At 43.6% G+C, this 24,634-nt stretch overlaps 2 protein-coding genes across 2 annotated transcripts; both read left to right on the top strand.

Annotated features, from left to right (window-relative positions):
- Positions 1–295: 295 nt before the first annotated feature.
- On the top strand, positions 296–9,695 carry TMEM183A (transmembrane protein 183A). The gene is made up of 8 exons (XM_069945385.1): positions 296–650; positions 1,826–1,915; positions 2,560–2,718; positions 3,386–3,548; positions 5,798–5,978; positions 6,519–6,602; positions 7,879–8,034; positions 9,314–9,695. Exons 1-8 carry the CDS (start codon positions 587–589, stop codon positions 9,497–9,499), a joined length of 1,083 nt encoding a protein of 360 aa, XP_069801486.1. The 5' UTR covers positions 296–586; the 3' UTR covers positions 9,500–9,695.
- An 8,460-nt stretch (positions 9,696–18,155) lies between these two features.
- On the top strand, positions 18,156–19,022 carry LOC138767371 (probable G-protein coupled receptor 139). Its single transcript, XM_069944870.1, has one exon. The coding sequence runs from the start codon at positions 18,156–18,158 to the stop codon at positions 19,020–19,022; it is 867 nt and encodes a 288-aa protein (XP_069800971.1).
- Positions 19,023–24,634: the final 5,612 nt, after the last annotated feature.

Below are 24,634 nucleotides of genomic sequence, written 5' to 3'. Positions count from 1 at the left end.
TTCTAGGTGGAAAATGTAAGTGCTATGGCCTTTTAAGAACAAGGAGGAAAAAACGAAAACGCAAAAATCGAAATTGGCTGTCCTTAAGGGGTTAATATAAACATGACTTCACTAAAATGGCGTCCATCAAATAGTGGGGCTCTCCCTGCTATATAAGAGGTCTATTATTCCTTCGCCTCTAGCAGCACGGAAATGCGTCCCCTTGGTAACCAACATGATCATGTGACCTTATGATTTATCACTGAGCTCTCCTGATGCATACAGAGATGGCCTCGCAGGACCCGCCCCCTCCTGATGACGCCCACTCTGGTAAGAAGCTCTCTGACATGCGCAGTGCGGTATCGCCAGCCTCGGAAGGCGCAGTTTGCCAACCAGTGTGTACAGTAATGGCGGGCGGAAGCGAGGGGCATTACTTCCAGGTTACACGGAGCTGGAGTGACGTGTTCCATGATGGCCGAAGACCCTGGCGGATCTCAGTTTCTTTTACCTCCTCTCCTTTCATTCCCCCGCGGTCTGTAGCCATGGCCCGGACCGAGCTTCCCTCACCCAGAGTCTGTGTGACGTGCCCCCGTACCGAGCCGCAGCCATGCCCCGCAGAGGGAACAGAAAACGGCTGAAATTCCGGCCCGATGAGCTGAGCGCCCACAGAGGTGAGAGGAGAGGCAGCTGTCACCGGCAGGTCACGTGATTGGCGGCTGGATATCTACACACACTGTATAGGGAGCGGGGTGTGGGGAGCTGTCATCGCCAGCAGGGGGCGCGGCAGGCCGGGCGTCACGTGATTGGTGTATAGCTAGACACGTGTGTGGGGAAAGTGAATGCAGCGCCCCCTGTAGGTAGGAGAGGGGTACAGCAGCTTTTCTTACCAGAACAATGTAAGTGATACATCCTTCTGCTCAGCTTCTCTGTCACTAGTTTATGCTACTCTGAGGTAGGAGAGCAGAAACCTACTGAGAGAGTAGCAGGTTGTGGCAGAGATGGTGATCCCACGGAGAGTACAGAAAGCATGTATTACTGGGGGCGCCTACATGCTGCTGTGGCCCTACCCACATGCCATGTTACTGGGAGCTGGGACTTATTATTAAAAGTGGATTTTTTTTTTTTTTTTTTTTTTTTAAATCGCTGTCTCGCCATAGACTGCTGGGCACAATGTCAGAGAGCTGTGCCCTCAGCTATAAGGTACGTGGGCCAAATCACACTCACACTATCATGCAGGGCCTGGCTCGTCGGCCAGGCCCCACTCCATCAGGGAGCTGATCGGTTCTCTTTAATAAAGCTTATACATGGAACTTGGCCGGCGTGGGTTCTATCTAGGGCGCTTGCATTGTCCTACATCAGTGCACAGAGATTTCGAGGTCGTTCCTACGCAGCAAGAGAGGTGGGAAGTTTTTCCCTAAAATCCATACGGAATCCGAGACGTCTGTGGTTTCTATGTCTATAGCAGCAGGAATCTGCCGTAACAGTGCTGCTGGTCAGAGACTATTGGTGCCGTATGCGTGAGTACTAGAGATGAGCGAACCTGGAGCATGCTCGAGTCCATCCGAACCCGAACGTTCGGTATTTGATTAGCGGTGGCTGCTGAACTTGGATAAAGCTCTAAGGTTGTCTGGAAAACATGGATACAGCCAAGGACTATATCCATGTTTTCCACATAGCCTTAGGGCTTTATCCAAGTTCAGCAGCCCCCGCTAATCAAATGCCGAAAGTTCGGGTTCGGATGGACTCCAGCATGCTCCAGGTTCGCTCATCTCTAGTGATAAATCACTAGAGATGAAGGTAATGTGACCCTCCCATCTGACTTACTGAGGGATTTCTTCTCTTCCAGTCACAGTGGCAGATTTTGCCAACTCAGATCCAGCAGTGGTGAAGACTGGACGTGTGAAAAAGGCCGTGGCCAATGCCGTCCAGAAAGAAGGTGAGAGGAAACCTAGAGACTAGAAAGATCCATCCAAACCCGGAAGTCTCGGTATGTGATTACTGGTGGCTGGAGAAGTTGGATTCAGCCCTAGGGAGTCCTGGAAAATATGAATACAGCCATAGGCTAAATGTTCACACTACGTAAGTTCCTTAGTAAGCACGTCCGTTGTTGCCGATTTTCAACAACGGCCGCGATTACTACGGAACTTGTGTAGTGCTGCAAGCTAAGGGAATCCCTGCCGGAGTATATACACATAGTAAACGCTCCGGCCGGGATCCCAAATAGCACCGCAAAAAAAACTGATATGTCAGTTTTCTGCGGCCGCTATTCATTGAATAGCGGCCGCAGAAAACCCTGTCAGTGCACGCAGAGCACGCTCCGTTGTGTGCAGCAGGCAATTTAGATGTGTGCACAGTACTGGCCGTGATGATCTTCGCTGACACTGGCTGTTCCGTGGCCGACCTGTGTCTTACGCCATGTGAACATGGCCATAGGCTGTATCTTATGTTTTCCAGGCAGCCTTAGGGTTGCAGCCAACTTCTTCAGCCACGGGTTATCAAATGCCGATCAATCTCTAATGATCAGTTATAATCTCACGCTAGCACCTTTATAAGTGTATATTTATTATTTTATACTCTTAGTGAAAGCCCTTTGTGGCCTGGAGGCCTCTCGGGTTCCCAGTGAGGATGGTTTGTCCACGTTGTCTGAGAATGGACAGTGTGGGAGCAGCGATGAAATGGAAGACATTGAAAATAGTAACGAAACCTCTTCCAGGAAAAAGAAAAGTAAGAGGCAAAAAGGTGAGGCCTGAAACGACGTCTGGACGTAAGATACTCGCGCAGATGAACCTGCTGATATTTCCAGGCAGCTGCTGATCTCCTCTTAGCGGTCTTCTCATGCTCCTAAGTGCCGCTGTTTTTGTGGTAGTCATGCTATATAAATATGCACATTTTCTGGTTAGGATCAGTGGCTGTGTTCCTCTTGTGGTCTTCTGGTATCCCTTTGTAGCCACATTTTTTGTTAGAGCCCATGCAACTGCTCCTGAGTTATAGTTACGCAACTGACCTATTTTGGTGCACAGGGGGTGGTCCCGAGCCCCACCAAGTGCGCTGTCCAGCCCATCCAGCAGCTTTTCAAACAATACTTACCTTTTAAATGTTCTTGCCTGTTCTTCCAGCCTGAGCAGTGCACTTGGGGTCTCGAGACCACCACCATTGCACTGAAATAGGTCATTTACATTGGCAGATTTTTCTTGGCAGCTGGGTCTGCATGGGGAAGCTTCTAAGGCTGCTCTGTGATGTGTACGCTTTGCTTGGAAATCTTTCTAGTTCACATAGTAATTCTGAACAACCTTGTTTCTTTATATCTTTGTCACATTCATATAGATTAGGTAACTTGATTATTTGTTGTATAAAGTATTGATGGTATTTTTATGATTTTCTTATTGAGCTCCTGTTCTTTTCCCAGAGAGCAGCATGGCAGACTGCAGCGGAGGGGACTATCCCATTGACATTTGGCTTGTACTTGCCTCCTACATCCGGCCGGAAGATGTTATGACGTTTGCTCTTATTTGTAAGAAAGCTTGGACCGTTACTTGCACTGCTGTCTTTTGGATGAGATTGTACAAAAGGTGTGATAAGCGGTGTAGCATACTAATGCCTCTAAATATAACTTCATATAGTAATAGAGGGCTGCAGCTTCATGAGAACTTCTAGAATTGCTTTAAACAGGTTATTTCCCATGGCCAAAAAATAGGCAGCGGTATTCAAATAAAGAAGATTACAATAGTGAATAGTCTTATAGAAGTCACAGAATCTGGGGAGTTTTCATGTTATCTGTGATGTGTTACAGCCTTGTATCCTACCCATCATGGTTGGCATGTAACCAGTGACAAGGGCTGACTGTTGACGTAAAGGAGGGCAGCATAAAATAGTGACAGAAATGCTGCCAGATCGGTGTATTACTTACATTATTCTGTTCAGCCGTTCTCCTAATATGCAGGAGAATAGGATTCTTGCCACACCCCTCCCCCCCCACTCTCCAGCTGCTGGTTGACTGCTTATACACAGCATGGATAGATAACTGCCAATCAGCAGCTGGTGGGCGGTGTTTACTGCTTCTCATGAATATCCAGGACTACTGGGCTCATGCACATAATGGAGAGGACTATTTACTGTCCATGTTATTCAGGAGGATATCTCTGGATCAGCTGCACAGAACAATATAAGGGATACATCATTCTGTTCAGCTTCTCTATCACTAGTTTTTCCTACCCTGACAGTCTTTAGTTTATTAGCTAAAGGCCCTTTTAAACAGGCCAATCGCCAACGAACGATCCTAGGAACCCTCAAATAGGCCATGATTGCTTTGTGTAATGGTGCGTTTACACAGAGATTTATCCGAAAGATTTTTTGAAGCCAAAGCCAGGATTAAATTTGGAAAGAGGAGAAATCTCAGTCTTTCCTGACCTGTTCTGTTTATAGTCTGTTCCTGGCTTTGGCTTAAAAAATCTGTCAGATAAATCTGTCTGTGTAAACGAACCATGAAAGTACCACAGATCAGCTGAAGAGCGCTGCCATAAAATTCATTGTTGGCCGCACATCTCTCTGTGTAAATGGGACATGTTTAGCCGGTAACAATGTGGTTTAATGGCCACCAGAATGATGCAGTGATTGATCGTGCTGCTGATTTGACAGGTCTTTGGAAAGGCACTGCAAGCGAGCGCTGATCTCCAACGACCCTATATCGGCCATGTAAAATGGCCTTCACCTCTTCAAGACTGGGGTCATTTTTTGCGGTGTGTTCCCGCTCACGGATGTACAGTTACGTCCTTGGATGACACTGGTGCAGAAACTCAGTGATAGCCAATCACCCGTGCAAAGTTGGGACTCGAGCAGTGCTCAGATCCCGGTAGTTAACCCTATAGATGCAGCGGTCAGTGTGATCACAGCATCTATAACAGGGGTGTCAAACTCAGGCCCTTAAGCTGTTGCAAAACTACAATTCCCATCATACCTGGACAACTAAAGCTGTGGCTGTCCAGGCATGATGGGAATTGTAGTTTTGCAACAACTGGGGGGTCTGAGTTTGACACCCCTGATCTATAGGGAAGAACAGAAGGAGAATTCTTCCTCCGTTTACTATCTCTTTGAAGTGCACAGGCCTAATGGTAGCTATGACAACCGGAGACCTCCCTGAGGTCCTGAATGTGATCGGCTATGACAGGCACAATACGGGGCAGTGCAGATCTGCAATGTAATGTGCCTGTAATCAGGCGATCAGACAGTGGGACAGTAAAAAAATAATAATAATAAAGTCAAACACACACATAGGGAGAGATTTATCAAGCATGGTGTATGGTGAAACTGGCTCAGTTGCCCCTAGCAACCAATCACATTCCACCTTTCATTCCTCACAGACTCTTTGGAAAACGAAAGATGGAATCTGATTGGTTGCTAGGGGCAACTGAGCCAGTTTCACTTTACACCATGTTGGATAAATTCCGCCCCCCCCCCCCCCCAGTGTGTGTATTCATTCTTCCTGCTGTAAATAATCTGATCACTGAGGGAAACGTCTGGTATTTTGTACCTTTTGGATATTTTTCCCATCAGTAATTACCCATCTTTACACCTATGCATTTTATTTCTGTAAATGCTGAGATGTAAAACCAGAATGAAGGGGCCACAGAGACCTCAGAGCGCTGTGCACACGGGAATACCTAGGTTGTCACTTGTTATACTCCATCCATTATACAGTATATACATCACATTACACACTCAGGTGCTGAATCTTTTGCAAATATTTGTTGATTTATATATTTTTCTTTTTTTTTTTTTTTTTTTGTAGTTTTGATTTAACATGTGGTTTCTTGTTTTACAGACATTACCAGCCGAGCGCCTACCTTCCTGTTCGTCTGCTCCCGGAGTGCATGTACAGGCTGCTCTCCCTCCGTGCTTGTGTTATCCGTTCCTTATTTCACATGTACGAGCCGTTTTGTGCCAGGGTGGCTAAAAACCCTTCATTACCCGAATCCACTCCCAGCACTTTGTTAAATTCCAAAGTAAGTCACTTTTTTAGCTACTGCTGTTAAATCTGTTTTTATGTGAAGACTTCAATAAAATTTTCGAGGATGATATCCTGGATTTCTGGCTTTCTACAACTAAGTCACTTTTCTGTCCTTCTTGTATGTGTTATAGCACATTTTAAGAAAGGGGGGGAGCAGATTAGAGAGATGTCAGGTGTAGAGATGAGCGAACCTGGAGCATGCTCGAGTCCATCCGAACCCGAACTTTCGGCATTTGATTAGCGGTGGCTGCTGAAGTTGGATAAAGCCCTAAGGCTATGTGGAAATCATGGATATAGTCATTGGCTGTATCCATGTTTTCCAGACAACCTTAGAGCTTTATCCAAGTTCAGCAGCCCCAGCTAATCAAATACCGAACGTTCGGGTTCGGATCGACTTGAACCCAAACCCGGTTCGCTCATCTCTAGTCAGGTGTAATAGCAATACTTACAAGGTCTAGGTTTACATCTGACCTTTTCTGTAGGTTTCTCTGTTTGGCCGATTATTATAACTTGTGCATTTCTCTTTGATTTTCAGTGTTTACTTTTCTGGTGTAGAAAAGTGGAGAACGGAAGCAGGCCTGAGCCATTGTGGGAGTTTAACTTCAAGTTTAAAAAGCTGGTAGGCCGATTTATTTATCACTTGTGCTTAAAGTTGCAGTGTATTATTACTAGTCTGTCTGGATCAATGTATGTGTTTGTGTGTGTGTGTGTATGTATATATATAATATTATTAAAAATGTGATGGCTGAACAGCACTGTGCTGACTTCAAGTCAATTGGCTTCCAGCTGGTGGGTGCAGGTCCCTTGGTAGTCGACCCCCGACTCCACAGGATAATAAATCGGCAAGTATATAGCAAGTAAATTCTATTTAAAAATCTTCAGTCTTCCAGTACTTATCAGCTGCTGTATGACCTGCAGGAAGTGGTGCATTACTTCCAGTTTGACACAGTGCTCTCTGCTGCCACCTCTGTCCATGTCAGAAACTGTCCAGAGTAGTAGCAAATCCCTATAGAAAGCCTCTCTTGCTATGGACAGAGGTGGCAGCAGAGAGCACTGTGTTGGACTGAAAAGAATACATCACTTCCTGCAGGATGTACAGAAGCTGATAAGTATAAAAAGAGTTGAGATTTTTAAAATGGAAGTAAATTACAGATCTATATAACTTTCTGACACCAGTTGATTTGAAGGGGAAAAAAAATTATAATTTTTATTTGTTTTTTGGCTGGAGTTCCTCTTTACGATGACTATACACATTGAAGGAGGGATGGGGAACCTTCTCCCCTCCAGCTGTTGCAAAATTACAATTTCCATCTTGCCTGGACAGCCAAAGCTTTGCTGGAGGGTGAAAGTTCCCCATCCCTGCATTAGATTATTGGCCAAACCTGTCAATAATCTGATTTGTATGATGTTTTCAGGAACAGAGGAGACAATGATCAGGACATTTCCTATTTCTTTCTCATTGTTATCTGATAGCCGCCTTCACCCCTCTCCTTACTCAGAGCGCCTGCATGGGCATTTGGGGATTAGGAGATTTGGATATCTGAAATGTGTGGTTAGCTTTTATTTTAATCAAGGAAAAAGTCTATGGGGGAGATTTATCAAACATGGTGTAAAGTGAAACTGGCTCAGTTGCCCCTATCAACCAATCAGATTCCACCTTTCATTTTCCAAAGAGTCTGTGGGGAATGCAATGTGGAATCTGATTGGTTGCTAGGGGCAACTGAGCCAGTCTCACTTTACACCATGTTTGATAAATCTCCTAAATTCTTATAGATTACCCATACCAAGTCTATAAGAAGGATACATTTCCCATTCCTGTGCTTATGTTGCTTCAAGCCTTTATGCACACGGAATACAATGTCTTAAGTAGAATCCTCATTGGTTTTATTTTTTAGCCTCCAAAGCAGAAGAACCATTGTCTTAATGGACTACAGCCCCCTGCAGAGTACAAAGAAGTGCATTTCAACCCAGACCAGGACTGTTGCCTACTTCAAGTTACTACGCTGAATTTTATATTCATCCCTGTGGTTATGGGTATGACGCTAACTTATGTAAGTAATACTGATTTTACTGTTCTGTATCTAAACATACAGGGGGATAGAATGTTTTTCCAATAGAAATCGATCACCGCAATCAGATTTGCAATATCTCTTGCTGTTCAAAAGTTATTAACACGGAAAGTGGCAGCAACAACCGTAAGCGTTCCGTGTTGTCCATTATGCTGAACAAAAAACAGCTTTGTGTTGATAATTTTTAAACCATCAGATAAATTTCTAATCGGATTGCATGGCCACTTTCTTCCAGAGACAGCACCACTCATGTCTCCAGCTTGGCCGGGGTTTTGCTGCTCAGTTCCATTGAAGTAAATGGAGCTTAATTGCAAACCGCACCTGAACTGGAGACAAGAGTCGTGTTGTCTCTCAAAGAAAGTGGCCATGTTTTTGTAGCACTAGATAACCCCTTTTAATTCCGTGGGGCTTTAGGATGGAGAGAACTGACAGCAGGAAAGCGCAGTGTTCCGCTTCCTGCTTTTGCCGCTGATCAAAACGTCTTTTAACATGTCAGAAGGTTTTTTTCTTTTTATATCACAGGTACACTTCAAAATCCATATCACATGGACCCCAAATAAGTATTATTAAAGTGGTTGTCCAGGCAAAAAAACGGGACAAGTAAGGGGTCAAGTAAAAGATTACAGGGGTCCGACCTCCCTACCCCCCGCCAGTCTCCATATTGGGCTCCTACTTTTTTTTTTTTTTTAATGTCATAAATACAGCCGAGGTTTAGGTGTATTCAAAACACAGAACCCGGGGGCCTGATAAGGAGATCGACGAACCTCTCGCAGTCTTAGTTGTCACTATGAAGATATATATTGGTCTATTCAGCTCCTTCTGCTCTATAACATGGTGCCAATAGCCTAAGTAGCATTTTTCATGGTGAAGGGTTTCCTTTAAAGGGGGAATACGGCAGGATAGACAAATCTAACCTCCTGATAGCTACCTAATGTGCACAGGGTGCTGAGGATGAAGGTATGTCACTTACCTTCCTCCTCTGTGCTGTTAGCAGTGTAAACCTCGCTCCGGAGTACTGTTAGTACTCGCGCAAGCTGACCTGTTCTCTGGGGGTGGGGCAGTGCTCCGGACCGAGGGTAACACTGCAGAAAGCACTGGAACTGCACTGAGGAGGAAGGTATCAGCAGGTTATATTCGTCTAAGTTTCCCTTTAAGGATAGACTAAGTATACAAGAAAACATTTGTTATTTAACCATTAAGACAAAGGCAGTTCAAGTGGTTCATTGTTGAGTAATCTCTCTGCTTTCATGTCTGTCTTTAGTTGACTATAAATGTCAGTACTGATATGAGACACCACCGCGTAAGATTCATCTTCCAAGACTGCCCAGTATTAAATGGCAAGAAACCTCGTGGAGAACAAGGAGTGCAGATTGTTTTGGATCCTGTACACAGCGTCCATCTCCTAGACTGGTGGCATCCAAAGTATCCCTTCTCAACCATGGCCTAGTGCCGGACAGATACTTCTTATACCCTGGGAGCTACATGAACAGAAGCTGAAGAAACTGAACTATTACTGGAGACTGTGCGAGCAGACGCCTGTGTTACTACTGCCAAAGTGTAGACAACCATTGAGATGGAATCTATTTATTTTCATGTCTGGATTAAAAAGAGTTAAAGTCTAATGATTAAAATCATCAAATTTCCATGGTATTAATGTAGGGGATATTCCTTTGTCTATGAAATAGTATTGAGACAAGTGACATTTGGCTACCTAAAGGAGAAGTCCGGTGAAAATTTTTATTTAAGTATTGTATTGCCCCCTCCAAAAGTTATACAAATTATCAATATACACTTATTACGGGAAATGCTTAGAAAGTGCTTTTTTTCTCTGCATCAAGGCTTCATTTCCTGGATAACATGGTGATGTCACCTCCTGGATAACATGGTGATGTCACGACCCGACTCCCAGAGCTGTGCGGGCTGTGGCTACTGGAAAGGATGATGGTCATCACCATGTTATCCAAGAAGGGAAGCCTTGGTGCAGTAGTAAGTGCAGGAAAAAAAGCACTTTATAGGCATTTCCTGTAATGGGTGTATATTGGGGATTTGTACAACTTTTGTATAACTTTTTTTTTTCAATACTTCAATAAAAAAAAAAAATTCGCCTGACTTCTCCTTTAACTTGTTGAATTTGTGTTTGTTGCTAATAGTCTTTTACCTTTTAAAGCTTTATATGGGAAGTTGTGGTATTCACAGAGGGACACTTGGGTTAGTCCTCCAGCTTCTTAAAGGACATTAGTAGTTTCTCATCTGGTTCTCCCTTAAATATACTTAGATGGTGATCACAACTTTACACGCTTTAAATTGCTACTTACTGGGATAGGATTTACCGATTACCGTATTTTTTGCTATACACACCTACCTATAGGACCTGCCCCTGGTTTAGACAACTGAATATAGGAGAGAAAATATATTTTACGTTAATAAACTTCCCTGGTGGGCTAAATCAGTGAAAGTATATTGAAATGACAGGGCCACTTTAACACTCTATGACAATGTATTATACCCACACATGCACAATACATACCCAGCTTTGCTACTTCAAAATACACACATCTCTGCTACAAAAACATACCCACAGAAACCTACAGTGCTACTATACCAGTATATAGACACACACCCACCTCTGCTACATCACCATACACAAACAGCTCTGCTACATACAGACACACACACTAATTTAATACAGATTTTTTCTTACAATATTTACAGGGCGCCCCTCTAAAGCTTTGGCTGTCCAGGCATTATGGAAATTGTAGTTTTATAACAGCTGGAGGGCCTGACTTTGACACCTCTGGTGTAGATGCTCTTGTGTTTGTCTTGTGTATACAAGTTCAAGTTAACGTCATTAATGAATAGGCTGTCATAATCCTAGTTCATGAAAGGCAGCCTGCAGTTTCCATTATCCCATTTCCATTATTTTGCAGGGCTGCGGAGCCTGATGACGGTGGCACTTTCTCTGTTCTGAGCCCTATCTGAGGACATCAAGTGATAGATCAGTGACCTAGAAACTGTCCCTTTAACTCACTACATATTCACAATGTATTCATATGTGATAAGAGTTCTCTAGAACAGTGGGATGTGGCATCTCGTAGCACACATAACATTCTGTACAGAGCACATACACGGCCAGTGTTAATCCAAGGAGTATTATACCTGCAGCTAATTATTGTAGGGACTTGTCTACTATATTACTGCATTCCTGGCTTTTCTACTATACTATATTACTGCACTCCTGATGTCTTGGCATGGGGGATATAGTAACAAAAAAGATGGCACAAGGGAAGCCAGGAGGGGTTTGATAGATGCTTATGAGACCTAGTAGTTAATAAAAGGGGGATGTACAGGTTCTACCATGGTAAAATATTGCTGGTGAGGAAGCATACATAAAAAAAAAAAAAAAAAAAAATCTGGAGATCTTTCTTACATAGATGTGACCACTTAAAAAAAAAAACTTTGACATGTTTAGAGCAGGGATGGGGAACCTTCAGCCCTCCAGCTGTTGCAAAACTACAATTCCCATCATGCCTGGACAGCCAAAGCTAAAGCTTTGGCTGTCCAGGAATGATGGGAATTGTAGTTTTGCAACTGCTGGAGGGCCGAAGGTTCCCCATCCCTGCTCTAGAGACAGAGTAAACATTTTGATCGGTCTGGGTGTTCAGACCCACTGATGATTATTAGATAGAAGCGGGAGACGCTCGCTGTCTTTTCCTTCTCGCTGCAAGTGAGGGTCTCCTCAAGTCTTGGAAGGGGGGGAACCCGGAACTCAAATAAGTGCATAAGTACAGCAACCAATGCGCAATGGGATTTGCTGAAAGATGAATGAGCAGTGCTCTTGCTTTCATGGTGCTAGTCTTGCTGCTGGTTTTTGGTTTCTTTTTGTAACAGTCATTACATTTCATAATTGCTGCCATCTCTTCAATCAGAAGTAATAAAATCCATAGCGTTTTATTTATGTCTTGCTTTAATTATTTTTGTCCACTTTCACAGTATTTGTTGTGTGAGCTACGCAAACCCTGCAACTGTCCTATCATCTTAAGGCTGTGTGCAGACTACGTAAGAGACCGGCCGTTCCGTGACCCCGGCCAGTACTGCAGTACCTCCCCACTGCACACTATGGAGCCGCTCACTCCATAGTGTGCACTGGCAGGGTTTTCTGCGACCGCTATTCACTGAATAACGGTCACAGAAAACTGACGTGTCCGTTTTCTATGGCGCCGCGAGAGATCCCAGCTGGAGCATATACTATGTGTATATGTTCTGGCTGGGATTCCATAGAAGAAAAGGCAACATATGTTTTCGTAAAAAGTACGGTCGTTGTTGCCGATTGCAACAACTGCCGAACTTTTACGAAAATATGTTATGTGAACATAGCCTACGGGTATTCTGGGCTTTTCAACAAACTTTTGGAGGGAGGCAGAGACTAAAAGGGACTCTGCTTTATTAACGTTATCTTAGCCCTCTAACTATCTTTACAAAAAGATGGACATTTACTGAGCAAATGAAAGTGCAACCGGCCCTACTATATTTATGGAAAATAGTCTAAGGCTGCATTCACACGGAACACGGACGTGCCCGGGCAGCATCTGCGATAAGATGCTGGGAGCGGGGGAACTGTATAATTCTGCGCTGCACCGTAATGAAGCAGCCGCGCGGCTCTGTCCCCCCTGCTCCCAGAATCTTATCACAGGTGCTGCCCAGGCGGAAAGGGGACTCAGTTACAGGCATTCTACGTCCGTGTTTCGTGTGAATGCAGCCTTAGGGTACTATTACATGAAGCGATTTTTTTTGATCATTCAGTTACACGGAAAGAAAATTGTTACTTATAATCGTTATTGCGTTCGTCCTGTCGTCACCACTGCAATTGACACAACAGCGAACAACCAAACGACATCTTATTACATGCAAAAGATCAACGCTAAAAATGGGTCCAAATTCTATCAACGGCCAACGATTTTTCGTTAGCCGTTTAATCATTGTCTGCTATTACACTAAACGATTATCATTCAAATCCGAACAATTTAACGATTTTTCGAAGGATAATCGCTCCGTGTAATACCACCCTTAGGCTAGGTTCACACTACTGTATGCTAAAATAACGTCCGTATTTCATAGCAATGGCTGTTATGAAATACGGCTGTTGTTTATACATAGTGTGAACCTAGCCTTAAAGTGATGGTACAAACCACACAGTGTGCTCCTCTCTGTAGATGCAGTAAACTTATCAATAGACCAGCAAATAGAAGAAATGGGGAAGGCATTCACTGTTCTGTGATTTTTTTTTTTTTTAGAAAAGTGCAAAATCCGTAAAGTGCATAGCGCCTGCATGCTTCTCCAGACAGATGAAGGTGTCTGAAGAAGCACACAGGCGTTGTGCAAAACAGCTGTCACACATGCTATGAACTTTATAGATTTTGCATAGAATGGTTAATGCCTCTCCCATTTCTTCTATTTGCTGGTCTAAAAAAAAACAAAAAAAAACGTGTCCGCTTCCTTCTAGACACAGCACAATTCTGGTCTCCAGTTTCTGTGTGCAACTTGGTTCCATCAAAGTAAATTGAGCTTCAGGCCTATCGCAGGCGTGGGGAGAGGTAAGCAATGCTTAATTGTTATGTTCTTCCAGACTTCTCCTTTAGGCCTAGTTCATACAACGTAAGCCTAAGGGTAAGGCTGCATTCACACGTTCAGTGTTTTTCCCGGTCCGTGATTGTGGTCCGGCAGCAACCTCCGTGATCCGTGCAAAACAGTCCGTTTTTCATCCGTTTTGTATCCGTGTCCGTTTTTTTGCATGGATCTGTGTTAAAGCATTTTAAATTACATTGATTACATCACATCCGTGTTGTCACATCCGTGTACATCCGTGAAAAACACGGATCTCATTGATTTCTATGGGGAATCCTTTCCGTGCATCCGTTCCGAGTAATGACATGTCCTATTTTTTAACAGAAGGGATCACGGATCCGTGAAATCACGGAACATCTGAATAGCCCAATAGAAAGCAATGGGCTGTAAAATTGTCCGTGCACACGGATCCGTGAGCACGGACAACTTCCCGGAACGTGTGAATGCAGCCTTAGGCTTTGAGACCCTCGTAGAAAGGCATTTTCCCTGAGTTCTGAAGACTTCACGATTTGGGGGAAAAGGCCTGTCCTAGCTGACAGAAAGCCTGTTCAGCCAATCGGTGGCTGGAGCTCCCATCTTGACCTGCCAGCCTCAATCCCGAGGGGGAGGGGGGGCTTCTGAGGAGTCCAGGGAGGGCGGGGCAGCTGCGGGATCAACGGGGAAACTTGCTGGGGGCTGGGGTGTTTCAGGCGGCATCAGCAGGCCCTGGGGGAGGGAGGGAGGGGGGGGCTTGACGGGATGATCGGGCGGCAGGCAGCTGATGTCCGGTCCAGTGGGGGTGGGGTTGGGTGGCGGGGTGATCTCTGTGCGTGGGGTACGGGGTTGGGTCGGGGGGACAGGCTCTCAATTGATCCGGAATCCCTGGCACTTTCCTGATGTACATCAGGAAAGTGCCTGTGATAGCGGCACTCCCATAGACTTCTATGGGGGCGTCCAGACCGGAATTCCGGACAAAAATAAGACATGTCCTGTAAAATCCGGCTCTATTTTTCGGAACAGACACTCTTCTGGAAAAATGCGGAAGAGTGTCCGTGACTAATTAAAGTCTGTGGGTCCGGAAATCCGGGTGGTTTTTCCAGACGTGTAAAGGGGGCCTAAAGCTTTGAAGCCAAAGCCAGGAATAGATTTGAAAAGAGGAAAAATCTCAGGCTTTCCTTTATGACCTGAACAATGTTTAAAGTCTGTTTCTGGCTTTGGTGTCAAATCCTTGGCAGATAATCTTTCTATGTAAACGAACCCCAACTTAGGGCCGTATTACACGGGACGATTATCGTGCGAAAAATAGTCATATTGGGGGAGATTTATCAAACATGGTGTAAAGTGAAACTGGCTCAGCTGCCCCTAGCAACCAATCAGATTCCACCTTTCATTCCTCACAGACTCTTTGGAAAATGAAAGGTGGAATCTGATTGGTTGCTAGGGGCAACTGGGCCAGTTTCACTTTACACCATGTTTGATAAATCTCCTCCATTGTTCGAATTTAAACAATAATCGTTCTGTGTAATTGCAGGCAACGATCGGAAATATCGTTCGTATGTCGTTGATCGTTGATTTAGATCTGAACCTAAAATTATCGTTAACCGTTCGCCGTTATTTCACATTCACCCGCTCGAGTTCTGCATTTGTTCACTAATCGTTCAGTGTAATTGCTCATTGTCCATTCTTTTGCTGTGATCAGAAGGAATAAACGATCATAGTAACAATCGCAATAATGATCGTAACTAACGACTATCATTCTGTGTAATATGGCGAACGATTTCAGGTTAACGATAAACAATCTCGTTTGCGACTCGTTAGTCGTTAATCGTTAAAAATCGCTTCATGTAATAGGACCCTTAGACTAGTTCTATTACCATCTCTGCAGCTTACCAGGAGACAATGCTCTTTGTTATGTAACCATTCAGTCAGTATAATGTCGCTGTGTGCTTACAGAGGTTTTAGTGCTGTGTGAAAGGAGAGCTGACCATACAATGTGAGCACCCCCAGGATTTTCTGCTACTGAATGTGGGCACGCAGCAACTGTATACATGTGAAGTGAAGGGAGACACCTAGTGGCCTATGAATTAATAATAGAAAATAATAAAAAATAAATAGAGTTAAGTGCAAAACTGCTTGCGATTTTTTAATAAAAAAAAAAATAATAACAATAAAAAATCACGACGGTGCCTCTTTAAAGAAGTGAAAAAGTTAATGTGACAATTGTGGTGATCTAGTGTAGTTTCCCCTTCCTCGAGTGTCAAGGTCTAAGTGGGTTTCACTTCTGATTCCTTAGAATTTTAAGGTAACTGAGAGGTTAGTACTTTCTGATGGTCCATTATGAGGGGGTCCAGCAATGTATCATAACTCTTAATTGAGATAAATAATAGAATTTCCAAGGATGTATACACCAAAGGGAATGGTCTATATAGCATAGCTCTGCTCCATCTGTGTATAGTTTATATCACTGGAGAAGTCCTATCTCCTGTTCCTGGAGGGTGAGAGTCTGAGCTATCGTCCGCCCACTGACAGCTAATCATTAACTGACTCTTTATTGTTTTTGTGTTGACAGACGTGTATTAAATATTGCAATTTGATTAAATACGTGATACAAAAGGGTAATACACCCAATTTTACTATACATTATAGCAGCGGGAGATTATAAAGACCAGTCTCACATTCGGTTCCAGTCACTGATGTCCTTACTGCTGCACAATGAAGAATGAACACTGGATGGTAACGTTACAGAAGGTCTTCTATCCACTTCTGGCCATTATTGGGATCCCATGTAAGTTGATATTGCTTTATGTCTTACTAACCATGACCACAACCGTAAGGTGTATCTTTCTTTCAAATCAGCTGGTGTCAGAAAATTAGATAGATTTGTAGGTTTTTTATGGGGATTTGCTGCTGCTCTGGACAGTTCCTGACATGGACAGAGATGGCAGCAGAGAGCACTGTGTCAGACTGGAAAGAATACACCACTTCCTGCAGGGCATACAGCAGCTGATAAATACTGGAAGACTGGAGATTTTTAAATGGAAGTAAATTACAAATCTATATAACTTTCTGACACCAGTTGATTTGAAAGAAAAAAAAATATTTTGCTGGAGTACCCCTTTAAGACCTTTATTTATTTTATATATGCATTTGAAGCTGCAGCAAATACAACACCCAGCTAGCTCGGCACTGATGTAGCACTACCACACTTCTAGACACCCATTTTTAGGCTACATTTACATGTTCAGTAGGCCTTAGGCCACAGCCCGTGGTTGTCACCCTCAGTCACAGACTGAAGGGGATTAAACGGGTACTCTGGGTGGGTGGCCTTAATCACTATGGCTTGGGAGGGGGTGGATGAAAGCAGCAATGTCCACTTACCTCCCTGGTTCCAGCACTGGGGCCCGCATCATGCTGTTGTGGTCCCCCAATCCCCGGCTGCTTCCTGGTCTTAGACAGGGCTTGAGACGTCTGAATAGCTGAGCAGGCTTGAAACGTCACGTCTTGAGCCCCGTCTCAGACCAGGAAGCAGCCGGGGATTGGGGGACCACAACAGCATGATGCGGTGCAGTGCTGAAACCAAGGAGGTAAGTGGACGTTGTTGCTTTCATTGTTGTGGATGTTGTTACTTTCATTTAATTGTTTTTGTTGCTTTCATCCACCCCCTCTGCGGCCATAGTGAAAAAAGGCCTGCGCCTGGAGTACCCCTTTAAAGGGGTTGTCCAGCATTTAAAAAAACATGACCACTTTTTTCCAGAGACAGCACCACTCTTGTCTCCAGTTTGGATGCAGGTTTTGCAACTCAGTTCTATTAAAGTGGATGGAGCTTAAAGGGGTTATCCAGCGCTACAAAAACATGGCCACTTTCCCCCTACTGTTGTCTCCGGTTTGGGTGGGGTTTTGAAACTCAGTTCCATTGAAGTAAATGGAGCTTTATTGCAAACTGCACCTGAACTGGAGACAACAGTAGGGGGAAAAATGGCCATGTTTTTGTAGTGCTGGATAACCCCTTTAAAGGGGTTATCCCGTGCTACAAAAACATGGCCGCTTTTAGACCACTCTTGTCTCCAGTTTGGGTGGGGTTTGAAACTCAGTTCCACTGAAGTAAATGGAGCTTAATTGCAAACTGCACCTGAACTGGAGACAAGAGTGGTGCTGTCTTTGGAAGAAAGCAGCCATGTGTTTCTAACACTGGATAAACCCTTGAAAGTCTATGGGGTTCAAAAACGGACTGTATAAGTGCAGGCCCTACTTTTTTGTGATCCAGGCTCCATACCACACATGGATCCATTTTGAAAACAGATGTATAGGCGACCCTATCGAAATCAATGGTTCCTTTTACTGTCTGTAAATCAGGATCCTGATTTACGGACAGAAAAAAAAAACCTGTTTTTATTTTACATAGCTTATTATAGCATCTTCTTCACCTTACAGCAAACCTCCTAACGTTTTTCATTTTCTGGAGAAGGAATTGTGGACTTTCGCCTTCTTGCCGTTGTTACATGATGGCAATCGCTGTGGCCGATACAATGGTCCTCATCGAGATTGTCATCTTGGAGTTAATCTTGAAGTACCATACTCTGGAGCCGTTCTGGAGTCGAGAGCCTTGGTGCCTGATCCGGGATGTGCTGAATTATGGCGCTTACAACACCTCCGTCTGGCTCGTCGTCTGTTTTACCATCGAACGATTTGTCGCTATCCGAGCCGTCTGTGTCAAGCCCAAGATGTGCACTCGAAGATACACGCTCTACCTGATAGCCACAGTCTTTTGCTGCAGTCACCTCATGTCCGTTCCATACTTTTGGTCAAATGAGTCAAGGCGGCTGAATGGGACCAGTGGATTTACATGCGTTTACAGTGCTCGATTGCCGAAGCTGTACGTGGATGGTTTGGTCTGGTTTCAGAACACTCTCGTATACTTCCTACCACTTATTATCATCTTTACCCTCAATGGCTTCATTTTAAAGCAGATCTGTCAAAGCAATAAAGTGTACAGTGAAATGCAGCAAAACCGCAAGAGTTTTTCAGCGTTTGTTATGGTGAAGAAGCAGAGGGTGAAGTCAATGGTGCTATTAGTGACTATTTCCATGACCTTCTCCTATCTGTGCTCCACGCGATTTGTTACCCAGATCCTAATTAAAACCATGCACTATGAAATCGATCGAGGAGACTATAGCAAAAGTATTAACATTGCCGCCGACATTGGCACCATGCTGGACCTGTCCAACACCGCCATCAACATGTATCTCTATGCTTGTACACAGTCAAGATTCAGGAAGGAGATTATACAGCTAGTAAAATCTTTGACAACCCCTTGCAAACATGACAAATTACAAATCAATATTCCCGTTATATCTCACATTCTGTACTAGAACCGTAAACGGAACCTGTCAGCCACACAATGCCAAGCTGCCTCTAACTCCGTAGGACTCTCCAACTTTTAGTTTAGCAGGTTTTATATGGTTTATTATAGGCAGTCCACAATATGAAAGAAACCAAGCAGGGCACTCACCCTACAGTGTGACTTCAATTTATTTCAATTGATCCATGTACTGGATTGCAGTCAGGTACGCTGGGTACACCACTTGGAATGACAGCTGTTTTGCGTAACTTGTAAGCTGATTCAATGTTGCGCCCGGTGTTCCCGGGCGTGTTTCTGTACACGCACCATTTGAGATGAATTGTATGGTGAGTGCCCTGCTCTGTTCTTTCATATTGTGAACTAATACAGCACCTTTGGCTAAATGGCAGGAGGCATCTCCAGTTTGTGAATGTGAATTTCTCCATATGGGATACCTATGCATGAGTCCTTCATGAGAGTGGTACCAATCACAGTGTCCACTTCAGTCTATTATAGGCATTGGTATTAGAATGGAATGGTGTTTGGAATATCCCACTAGCTGGTGTTATTCTAATTTCTACCATTGCATAAAGTTTCTTCAGATTCAATGAAAAAAGTGTATCTACAGTAAAAAAAATGAAAAATGCTTGTCTAGGGTGGTTATATTAGCATGTTCCATTTGTTTCTTGGGCTCATCTTCTTATTACTGTTAGGCTGGGTTCACACTGCGTTTTTGCAATCCGTTTTTTCATCTGTTTTTTAAAAAAAAAAAACGGATGAAAAAACGGATGCATTTGTGTGCATCCGTTTTGATCCCTTTTTCCATTGACTTCCATTGTAAAAAAAAACAAAAAACGGATCAGTTTTTTTTTGACGGACACAAAAACGTAGCTGATACTACTTTTGTGTCCGTTAAAAAAAAGGATCCGTTTTGATCCGTTTTTTTTACAATGGAAGTCAATGGAAAAACGGATCAAAAAGGATGCACACAAATGCATCTGTTTTTTTTCATCTGTTTTTTTTGCAAAAAACGGATGAAAAAAGCGGATTGCAAAAAGCAGTGTGAACCCAGCCTTAGTCAGTTTGAGTGCCTGTCATTGTCAGCCCTTTCTAAAGGCCTCAGGCCTCTGCTCCAGCACAAAATCTTTAAAGCAGAGCCATATCACAGAGGGGAGGTGATATGGTCCCACTGTGGGCCGACGGGCCTGACCCCAGTACTTAGAACCGGGCCAGTGCACAGCACAAATAAAAGAGATGTACCTCATGGTACATTCGCTTTAAACAGGACTCCCCACAAACCATGTGCCATAAGACAAAAGTGGGTTAGGCTGGGTTCACACTGCGTTTTTGCAATCCGTTTTTTGCAAAAAAAAAGTATGAAAAACGGATGAAAAAAACGGATGCATTTGTGTGCATCTGTTTTGATCCATTTTTCCATTGACTTCCATTGTAAAAAAAAAAAACAAAAACGGATCAAAACAAATCCGTTTGTTTTTTTTTAACGGACACAAAAGTAGTGTCAATTACATTTTTGTGTCCGTCAAAAAAAAAGGCAGATGCAAATGCATCTGTTTTTTTCATCCGTTTTTTGCAAAAAAACGGATGAAGAAAACAGATCGAAAAACCAAAGTGTGAAACTAGCCTAACTCACTAGATTTACCCTCCACTGATCATAGTGTTTGAAATATCACTACCAGGAAGTATGTAGTGCCTTCACTTCTAAACCTGGTCATGTGACATCGGTGACGTCATCTGTGGGCCTGATTTGCGAGGGCCTAGTGAAGCAAACCAGGCCCACACAGGAGAAGGGAGATCTTGTGTCATCAGTTTCTGAGGCAGGAAGAGAAAGAAGGGACTTTTTCATAGCCAGTTTTTTTTTCTACTATTTTTCTTGTTCTGTCCTGACCATAAAGATTTAATTTATTTACAAGGGCTTTTGGTCAAGTAATATAGCTCTTGGCATTTTCTTCCAATTTTTGAGTGCATATGTATATATACAGGGTGGTCCATAAGTAGGTGGACAGTAGATTTATCAAACATGGTGTAAAGTGAAACAGGCTCAGTTGCCCCTAGCAACCAATCAGATTCCACCTTTCATTCCTCACAGACTCTTTGGAAAATGAAAGGTGGAATCTGATTGGTTGCTAGGGGCAACTGAGCCAGTTTCACAAATCCAGTTTAAATATAATAAATAAATGTTATTATTTTCTGTCCACCTATTTTTCGACCACGATCTATATATATATATATATATATATATATATATATATATATCTGTAAGATGTGCAGTTAAATAGGAACTTAGGTAACATTGTGTTGCTGTATAACTATGTCCTCATTGTTCCGGGTTGCACTGCAGCTGAGTTTAGCAATCAGTTTAGCTTATTGCTTAGTGTCCCTGCCATTAGAAAGTCATAGGGATGGTCCGAACCTGCCGAGGTTCAGGTTCGTATGAACCCGGACTCTCGGCAATGATTCCTGCTGTCTTAAACCTCCGTGCAGAGGGTGGATACAGCGGGAGGACCGCCTGGAAAACTGGGATACAGCCATAGCCATAGGCTGTATCCCAGTTTTCCAGGCGGTCTTCCTGCTGCATCCACCCTCTGCACAGAGGTTAAAGACAGCAGGAATCATTGCCGAGAGTCCGGGTTTATACGAACCTGAACCTCGGCAGGTTCGGACCATCCCTAGAAAGTCACAGAGACATGTCAAACGTTTAGATCAGTCGGGGTTGGTTGTTCAGTCCCCCACTCATCTCATGGAGTTTGTCTTGTGCAGTCAGATGGAGATCGCAGCAAGCCGGAGAGTGAAGAGCATAGCCACATGCTTCTCCCCACTCATTTTATAGATGGGTAGGGGTCCGAACACTCAGACACGACTGATCAAAATGTTTCACATTTCTCTGCCTCATGTCACAAGTTTTTTTTCTAAAGACAGAGACACTTTAAAAGGGGTTATCCAGCAAAAAAATCTTTTTCTTTCAAATCAACTATTGTCAGAAAATTATCTAGCTTTGGCTTTGCATTTGGTAATTTTTCACCAGTTTATTATTTCCGTGTGACTGTATTCATATATCTTTTACCCTTTATTCATTATTAACTGTTTTGATATGTTAAATATGCAATAAAAATGAGAATAAAAAAAAAAGAAAATGATCTAGATTTGTAATTTACTTCCATTTAAAAACCTCCAGTCTTCCCATACTTATCAGTTGCTGTATGTCCTGTAGGAAGTGGTGTATTCTTTCCGGTCTGACACAGTGCTCTCTTCTGCCACCTCTGTCTGAGACAGTAACTGTCCAGAGCAGTAAATCGCCATAGAAAACCTTTCCTGCTCTGGACAGTTCCTGTCTCGGACAAAGGTGGCAGCAGAGAGCACTGTGTCAGACCGGAAAGAATACACCACTTCCTGCAGCTGATAAGTACTGGAAGACTTGAGATTTTGAAATAGAAGTAAATTACAATGCTATATAACTTTCTGACACCAGTTGATTTGAAAGAAAAAGATTTTTGCTGGACAACCCCTTTAAATTGTGCTGTAATAAGTTACATTGTCTGGACATACACACTACAATAACCATCTATATGTGAGGTAGCTTTCAGTCACGTCAGAGCTTATAATCAAACATCACATCAACAATGCGGAGACGCAATTGTACAGATAAGAGAGAGTTAGATATTAACTATTGTACTGTGTGTATTTGAGGAAGGATTTACTTATATTGGATCAAAATACACAGATTTAATCAGGTCCTTATTTTAATTGACTTTGTCCTTGTCTTATATAGAAGGTCTAAAGGCTACAAATGCATTGTAAATATTTGCTTGGATTCAACTGTACATTCGAAATGTGGAAGGATTAAGTTCTGTAAAATGAAAGGATTCCTTGTTATCACCGTCATCTGTTTTTTATTCTTTATATTCTGTTGTGTCCATTAGCTAAAGGGGAACTATCAGGAGGTTAGAAGAATCGAACCTGCTGATATCTCCCTACAGCACAGATGACAGTAAGTTTCTTCACTTTGTCCTTATGCCGTTTCTTTGCTAATTAGGTTTTTTGGTGCCCTGGTGACAGGGCACCGATCCGCCCTCCCCGGCCTGCCTGCCCTTTATAATTATTATGAACAAAGTGGGCCGGAAAGGTGGATTAGTGCACTGGGGGTGGTAGTCCCGCCCCAAGTGCACCAAATTATCGAATTAGCATATGAATTAAACTGCTATAGGAAAATATCAGAAGGTTAAATACTTCTTCCCTTTAATCTGACCCAGGGATAGATCGGCGCCGTCACGGGGAAGCCAGTGCCGCAGTCCGTTTTTTGAACCGCGGCCCGGTTCCCATGTACGGCGCCGTTCTATCAACGGGTCCCGAGCCGGAGCTGAAGCACAGGAGGCGGGCTGGCCGGCCCCCAGTGGGAGGGAATTATCTCCCCTCTATGCCGCGGCTCCATTAGAATCAATGGAGCCGCGTCATACAGGGGCGGGGGATTCCTCCCACTGTGCCCGGGACCCGTTGATAGAACAGCGCCGTACACGGGAACCAGACCACAGTTCAAAAAACGGACCTCGCCACCGGCTTCCCCATGACGGCGCCGTTCTATTCCTGGGTCAGATTTAAGATACTAGTTTCCCTTTAAGTCGAGGTTCAGTACCTATGGCCATGTAAGGCCTCACACACATGCCTTAGAGTGATTATTGATTTCAGACATTACCATGTTTTAATTGATCTAGTTATTGGCCAGTGGTCAAGAACATGCTTTTTTGCCATACACATGACTAGAGATGGGCTATCTTACAGTACGTTAACCTAACACATACCTGGTCACTATGCTATTAAATTCCACTGCCTGGAAAAGATGGATGCATCCCTTGGGCTACCATAGGTCTCCTAGGCCTGTATCCATGGCCTTCACACAGAGGATTCAATGACTGAGCAATCGGGTTAGGCCAAACTTACTAAAGGTTCGCTCTACACATGTCCCAGATTCATAGCAATGGTCCTAGTTAAGTGCACTGGACAAGAGGTCTTCATGTACCTCTGTAAAAGGAGAGAAGAGGTAGAAAAAAGGTAGAAAAATTGAAACCTGTTGTCTCAGAAAAACAACCACTGTCTTACTTAAAAAAACGATAGCTAAGTAGATGACCCCAATAGGTACATGTAGGTTATTTCTGTCCCTTGTGCCCAGTCCCCTGATGTGGCACAGGTTTTCTCCTGCAGATGGAGAAATTTTGTCATTGGGAAGCCCACAGCAGAAGACCCGTACCACCGTAGAGTCCAGGAGCAGACAGTCCTTGCCCCGTATGTATGAGGGCGCTGAGACATTCCTGGCTTTGCCCCCTTCCAGTTGGAATTGAAAAATTAATGTGATACCATAGGAAAGCTTGATACCTTGTTATGTGACGGTGCAGGTATCAGATGGTTACGATTCATTTTTTCATTTCGGGTGGAATTTGAGATGGCAGAGGCTCAAGCAATTTTCACGTCTTTGGAGTTACAGGTCGCCACAAACTTTTTGTTTCTTCAGGGAAAATCTGCAAAGGACTCTACAGGACACTAGGGGGGAAGCGTCCTTCCTACAACCCTATAAAAACCTGGCTTTCTCATTTAAAACTTGGCATTTTACTATTGAAGATGAACCCTGCAGTG

This window comes from Dendropsophus ebraccatus, chromosome 11 (assembly GCF_027789765.1).
Source record: "Dendropsophus ebraccatus isolate aDenEbr1 chromosome 11, aDenEbr1.pat, whole genome shotgun sequence".
In the NCBI taxonomy this organism is placed as follows: Eukaryota; Metazoa; Chordata; class Amphibia; order Anura; family Hylidae; genus Dendropsophus; species Dendropsophus ebraccatus.
The sequence above is the reverse complement of the archived record's forward strand: the minus strand, read 5'-3'. Positions and strand labels throughout refer to the sequence as shown.

What these genes read in the sequence shown, in the direction of transcription:
- TMEM183A (XM_069945385.1), top strand. Translation starts at nt 587, where the DNA reads ATGCCCCGCAGAGGGAACAGAAAACGGCTGAAATTCCGGCCCGATGAG. An exon ending in GAAAAGTAAGAGGCAAAAAG is followed by an intron (nt 2,719 to 3,385) that starts GTGAGGCCTGAA and finishes TTCTTTTCCCAG; the next exon opens with AGAGCAGCATGGCAGACTGC. An exon ending in ACTTCAAGTTTAAAAAGCTG is followed by an intron (nt 6,603 to 7,878) that starts GTAGGCCGATTT and finishes TTTATTTTTTAG; the next exon opens with CCTCCAAAGCAGAAGAACCA.
- LOC138767371 (XM_069944870.1), top strand. Translation starts at nt 18,156, where the DNA reads ATGGCAATCGCTGTGGCCGATACAATGGTCCTCATCGAGATTGTCATC.